This window comes from Cynara cardunculus (assembly GCF_001531365.2).
Source record: "Cynara cardunculus var. scolymus isolate 2C chromosome LG 13, CcrdV1, whole genome shotgun sequence".
Taxonomy (NCBI): Eukaryota; Viridiplantae; Streptophyta; class Magnoliopsida; order Asterales; family Asteraceae; genus Cynara; species Cynara cardunculus.
In genome coordinates this window covers 20,380,564-20,387,059 of record NC_037540.1, presented here as the reverse complement: position 1 = coordinate 20,387,059, position 6,496 = coordinate 20,380,564, and the positions used below count along the sequence as shown (strand labels likewise).

Sequence of the window (6,496 nt, the reverse complement as noted above, 5' to 3'; positions counted from 1 at the left end):
GAATTGCAACAACTCAAACAACCCTTGGGCGATAAAAGCAAAACGGAATACCCTCTGTTCGACAAGAGTCCTCACCAGGCCAGGTTTCACCCGATAAAGACCTCATCTGTCAATATATAAAAGCACACCTCCCTCACCGGACAAGACTTGGCCGGTACGGAGCCCTCATCAGACAACACACTGTCTGATTACAGGCCCTTATCGGCCCATGAAACTTCATAAGAACCTATGCATGCAAATGGATGAATACACCAGCAGTTCCATTCAAAACCAGAAAACCAGTTTTCTTAACAAATTCAAAAGTTTTTTGTAAAACAAAACTCATCTCTAATGCAAGATTCAGACTTTTGAAAGAAGATGAAATATGATCACAAACTACTTCAACTTTGATCCCAACTTCTATTTTTAGAAAGAACCCAGTTCTCTTCCCTCTTTCAGACTTTCTTAATTTGGTAGAAAAAATATTCTCTTCCAAAACTTTCCTTTTTAAACTTTCCTTAACAGGAAAGATGGTTTTGGGGAATGAATATAAAATTCTTTTATTTACTTCATCATACACACCATATGCACACATATGCATTCAATATTGCACACATATATTTTTATGCATGCATACATAAATCTTTCCTGCATGCACACATGTAATATCCACTCACATACATGCATACACATAGGCATATTTACAATTTCATGCATACATCTTCTCACATATATAGGCATATATCCACATAATAATCCTATGTATGCATATATTCATATGATTAATTATAGCAATTAATCATATATTCATGTGACTACATAAACAATTAATCACATAACAATTACCTCAAGTGTATAACCAAGACCCTGTTATCACAGACTTATAGGTCATAAGAATGTATCTAACAGTTTTTAGAAAGTCCAAGAAGTTATTTAACAGGTTTTGGAATATTCAATGACTTATTTGTTCCAAAAAATTTGCTCAATAACTTAATCATATTCCAAAATCCAAACACTAAAGTCTATTGTGTTTTTTAGACTTTTCTCATAAACTTATTATAATTTTAACATTAACCATTTGAAAATTATTATTGTTATTATGATATGTTAAATTATAACACTATTCATCATAATAATACGGATAATCTTCAACGGGTTAGCCTTAAGTTATAACTAGTTGTATACCCGCGCAATGCGGCGGGAGTGAAATTTTGAAAAGATGTAAACGGGCATATCGATTACGGACAAAAATTTGTATTTGGTTTTATCAGGATATATATTTGAAAAGATGTAAAATGTTCTATCAAGATATATATTCAACTTCCCGCGCAATGCGGCAGGATGTAAATGTTCTATCAGAATATATATTCAATTTTTAAATATCATTTTTTTTGAAATAGTTGGTGGTTAACATCTGTATCAAAATCCGAAAATGAAAAATTAATGCAATTTCTCATTCAAAAAGTCTAAAATTTATGTTTAAACAAAATAGAAATTAGAATCATGTTTTTATCATACACAATCATCATTCAAAACTTCTTGATACACCACATTTGATGTGTAAACTCCATCCTGGTTGAACTTTTTGGTAGGTTTCACTAATACCTTCGTATTACCACGTGATATCCCTCTGGACAATGCCACGTAAAGTTGGCCGTGCGAGAATACCGATTCTGGTAGATAAACACCTACCACCGGAATTGTTTGTCCTTGAGCTTTATTGATTGTCATGGCAAAACAAAGTCGAACGGGAAATTGTTTTCTCTTTAATTTAAAGGGAAACATATCATCGTCAGACGGACATAGAGGAATTCTTGGTAAAAATACCCTCTTACCAGCATGCTGACCAACAGCTATTTCTGCATCGATAGCATTCTGCTGAAAACCTCTACATATCAACCTCGTGCCGTTACACAATCCATTTGAGGGGTCGATATTCCGTAATAGTATTATCGGACATCCAATTTTAAGCCGGAGGTAATGAGGGGGCAAACCGCTAACAGTCAGTGAGTTTAAGAACTCCATCGGATATAAGTTATTTTTGTCATCTTCTGCTTCATCAAAACTGTAGTAAATTTTTTCCTCTCCACGGAATCTTTCAATCAACTGATCATTAATCTCGTCAACATGCTCATTTTTTGTTGTTAGTATCGCCCTCGAAATGATATAATCTGAAGCAGTCTCGCATGTTTGAAGAGAAGGAAATATTGCATCAATCAAAGCATCCTTCGATTCATTTTTATTTGTGTAAGGAATGGCCATGTCATCAGGTATGCGAATGAAGTTTCCATCTACTGATTCTTCATCTCCATCGCCGACACGTAACAGAAAATCTGAAAACCATGGATCTGTAAGTGCTCTCATATTGATCGTTAACCGCAACTTTTTAATCGAAGACCAAATAGGTGACATCCGTAAGCTTGAGTCTACGATCTGTGCTCGAGTGCCATGTCTCATTACTGGCAAYACYTGTCTAAAATCACCTCCCATAATCATTATTTTTCCACCAAATGGAAGTCTCACCCCAGTGATGTCTTGCATTGTTCTATCGAGTGCCTCTACTGCCTGCCTCTTTGCCATTGATGCTTCATCCCAKATGATTATTTTTGCGACTCGAAGTAGTTGAGCAGTTCCGCTTTGTTTTTTTATATTGCACACCGAATTATTACTAAGAGTAAGGGGAATCTTGAATCGAGAGTGAGCTGTTCTCCCCCCTGGCATGTTGTTAGCGGCAGCACCGGATGAAGCGCGATAGCAATAAGTCCACGGGAACGAACATTAGCAAGCAAAGCTCTATACAAAAATGTTTTTCCAGTTCCACCCGGTCCATCTACAAAAAACACAGCTGGACAATCATTATCTACATGCCTCATGATCTCATCAAATGCATGTTTCTGGTCGRAATTTARAGAGTTTCGAGCATTTAAGTCTTCGCCTTGCACAACTATGGAGTACTCCTCTTGTACCTCACGAAATCCTCGTGATTCTAAATTGATAGCTGCATTTAAACTTGGAAGATCAAAATCATCGAGGTTTTTACCCATAGATTGTAAAAAGACGGCGATGTCTGTAAGAACCATATTTCGGACTCCCTCAACATTTTCGTAGTCTCGTCTATAATCTTCAGAGAGTGAATCATAATGTTCATCCCATAACTTACGAACATCTCCCGGCTCACAATAAATCAAGATCGTTGCGAATAATCGTCTAAGAGCATTGGGAAACTGAAATAAGGAGGCATCGGCAAGACAATGCGATAAATTATCATCGGTTTCTATTAAACCTCTCTCAAGTGCTGCTTTGCGAAATGTTGGATGTATWATSCCATTRACCGTGTAAAGATCTTCAAAGCACGTGGGCCCACTAATATGAGACAAAAGTAGGCGTAGATAATATCGTTCTCCTTCGGCAGGATTAGCATGAACCAGTCGTCCTCTCATTGATCCATGTTTTCGAGGATTCCATTTACGTGAACTGGCATTCCATGTGTAATGTTTCGGAAAATCTTTGTATAAATATTGTCTCGCACTCATATCTATTTTATTCCTCTCAAAAAATGCGGTTAACATTGAGCTCTTGTCTCTCTCTCTATCAACGATATCTGTCATTATATCATTTTCTCTGAACCTAACCAGCTGCTTATTCGGAAGATGGACCTGCAAAGCCATCACACAAGGGTGGATTTGAGAAAGTGGAAAGCTAAAAATCCTCCAAATTGCCTCAGGTGGCGAAACATATCGTGCATCTTGAAATCTCTTTATCTCATTGACAATGACCTCTTCTGTATCAGGATCGACATGAATAACCTGTTTGTCATGACCCTTGTAAACATACTTGAACACATACTTCACAGATATTATACTTGAGCAAACCTCAACATTGATGTGACAGTTAAACATCATTAGCAACTTTGGATTATATGGGACCACCCATCTATTATCAAGGATATTGCCACGGACGTTCACCTCTATTCCATTGTTTCTCCTCCGATACATCGGATATGAGTTATTTGTCTGCATCGTCTTGTCGTTGAATTGTTGAGGATATCTAAAATGACATTTTCTCGGCTCACCTTCCATACAAGGGCTAGACGGTCGTAAATGGCCGCAAGGACCATGCATCATGTGCTTTATCACCAGCTCGTGCATTTCAGGATACTTTGTCGGGTCCGGGATTTCAGCACAAACTATATTGTCGTAATGGTCTGGGTTTGTAATCTTGTGTTCCGGTTTCATTATCATGAGGATATGTGCATGTGGCAAACCACGTTTTTGAAACTCGATGACATAAACATATGCCCYAACCTYGCCGAGGATGTGCTTCTTGAAGAGTTGATTTTTAAGATCCTCTAATTTGGCACGAAAAACTCTTGCAACAAGGTCTGGCCTATCTTGCGCGGTTTGACCAGGCAATAACTCTTTAAGGATTTCAGGCCACTTCGGATTACACGTCATGGTAAGGAATATATCGGGTTTTCCGTCATCTTGAACTAAAGTCATAGCATCCATAAATCTTCTTCGCATATCACATGGACCTCCAATAAAACTTGCATGAAGCACAACCCGTTGTCCAATTCTACTTGGTTGAACCTCACCGGCATTGACGCAATCCACAACACCTTGGTATAAGTATGATCTTATCTTCGTTTGATTCCTTTCAATAAAAGACAAACATGTAGTCTCTATCTTGATGTACATATCTACCACGAACTGTTGAAATAATCTTCCGCCTAATAGAATGACGTTATTACTCGACCGAATTTGGAACTTGTAACAATAATAATCTCGCATTGTTACAGTTTTCCTACCCCTTCCTGAGCTAACCTCTGCATAGTATCGAATTTTGAATCATATAGATTAATAAATGAGTGAATAAGGTAATAAATATATGTGACAATGTTCATACCTTCATGATCTTCATCGAAGATTTCGTTGTCATTAACAATTTCATCGATGCACACTCCATGTCTGGGTATTCTAGCATGCCATCCAGACTCACCGTTGGGAAAAAACAAAGGATAAGACAAAGGATCATAGCAGCCATAGTGATGTTCAATTTTTTTACTATAGTCAGACCTCCCATACACAACAATACTTCTCTTGTATGCAGTGATATTGTCATTGCCTTCCACCCAAATACCAGCAACCTGTAGAATGTTAGAATTTGCTTCAATACCATGCATATGATACATTTTATTATAAATGAGATAAAATAAGTACTTATATTTCAACCTCAGATGTGGTCGGTCGGTTGTACACCCTCTGATCAAGTTCCACAGAAGCATTCAAAGTGACTCTATAATTATCGAGTGGTCCTAGCTCGGCAAGGCTTCGAAATGTTCTCACGTATGGGTTTATAGAAAGAACACGAGTCAACATTTCAATGACGTTTCTATCAAGATTTGGCCATTGTAGTCTATGCGAAAGCTCAGATTCGGCATCATAAAAATAAAGTTGTAAGTACCGAGGGTGTCCATCCCTCGGAACTAACTGATCAATTCTATGATATATTCCCCCTTGAGCACGAAACGTATATACTCCAGATGTCATATTGCTCACTGTACTATCCAAAGTTACCCCCATTGACGTGAAGGAAAAGTTTGTGTTGTATGCACGAATATTGTGCCTAAACATTTCGCCTACCTCTGATTGCGTTGTAAATAAATTGTATAATTCTTCTGGAATGGGTGAGCATGCCAACTTTGTCTTTCCACTCATGCAACAAAAGGAAGGGAATTCAAATTCGAACCGCTTTGCTCCACAATGTTCGCATGCATTTTGTTCCTTCAACACACGATATTGTTTAGGGACACCATCATAAACAAAATTGTATGGATCCTCCTGTTGGATCTCAACATTTCTATTATTTTCCTTGTTTCGTTGATAATAGTTTCGGTTAGTAATTCTTCTCCTTTGAACGCCTAAGAAAGATATTTGGATACGACAAATAAATATTATTATTATAAAGAACTACGAAAGTCGAGTTCAAAAAGATCGAGTTCGAAAAGAAATACTAACTCGTTGATTCTTGATTAGCAGCTTCGTCAAAAAGAGGTAGCAATCTTCCATTCTTATTTATAATGCCTATGAAAAAAAAACATGTCAATGAGTCTAAAGTTTATATGAACACCGAAGTTTCTAAAGTGTGTATAACCGGATGGTATTTACCGTTGACGTTTCGTTGATAATAGTTTCGATTAATAATTCTTCTCCTTTGTGCAAAAGTTAGGTTACTGGCAGGAGTTGTTTCATTGATATTCTCTTGTGTTGTCTCAATTAGAGAGATATCTCTCATGTTTGACATTGAATGACTACTTCCTTCACCAAACGCAATTTTTCTTTTTTTCGTCATCTCTTTTTGTTCTGCATAATAAAGTTTATTGTATTAAATTTTATTTTTAAATATATATTGAATAAGTACATGAAAAATTAAAATGTATTCTTATTATATATTCCACATACATTTTGCTATATCAAAACTAACTTGAGGACCATCAACATTTGCATTTTCTTTTGTT

At 36.8% G+C, this 6,496-nt stretch overlaps 2 protein-coding genes across 2 annotated transcripts; both read right to left on the bottom strand.

Moving 5' to 3' along the window:
* Positions 1-1,491: 1,491 nt before the first annotated feature.
* LOC112524873 (ATP-dependent DNA helicase PIF1-like) lies at positions 1,492-2,559 on the bottom strand. Its single transcript, XM_025134817.1, has one exon. The coding sequence runs from the start codon at positions 2,557-2,559 to the stop codon at positions 1,492-1,494; it is 1,068 nt and encodes a 355-aa protein (XP_024990585.1).
* A 65-nt stretch (positions 2,560-2,624) lies between these two features.
* Positions 2,625-6,330, bottom strand: LOC112524872. The gene is made up of 5 exons (XM_025134816.1): positions 6,147-6,330; positions 5,997-6,062; positions 5,211-5,899; positions 4,885-5,125; positions 2,625-4,804 (listed from the first exon to the last, which is right to left on the bottom strand). The coding sequence occupies exons 1-5, from the start codon at positions 6,328-6,330 to the stop codon at positions 2,625-2,627; spliced, it is 3,360 nt and encodes a 1,119-aa protein (XP_024990584.1).
* Between the last annotated feature and the right edge of the window lie 166 nt (positions 6,331-6,496).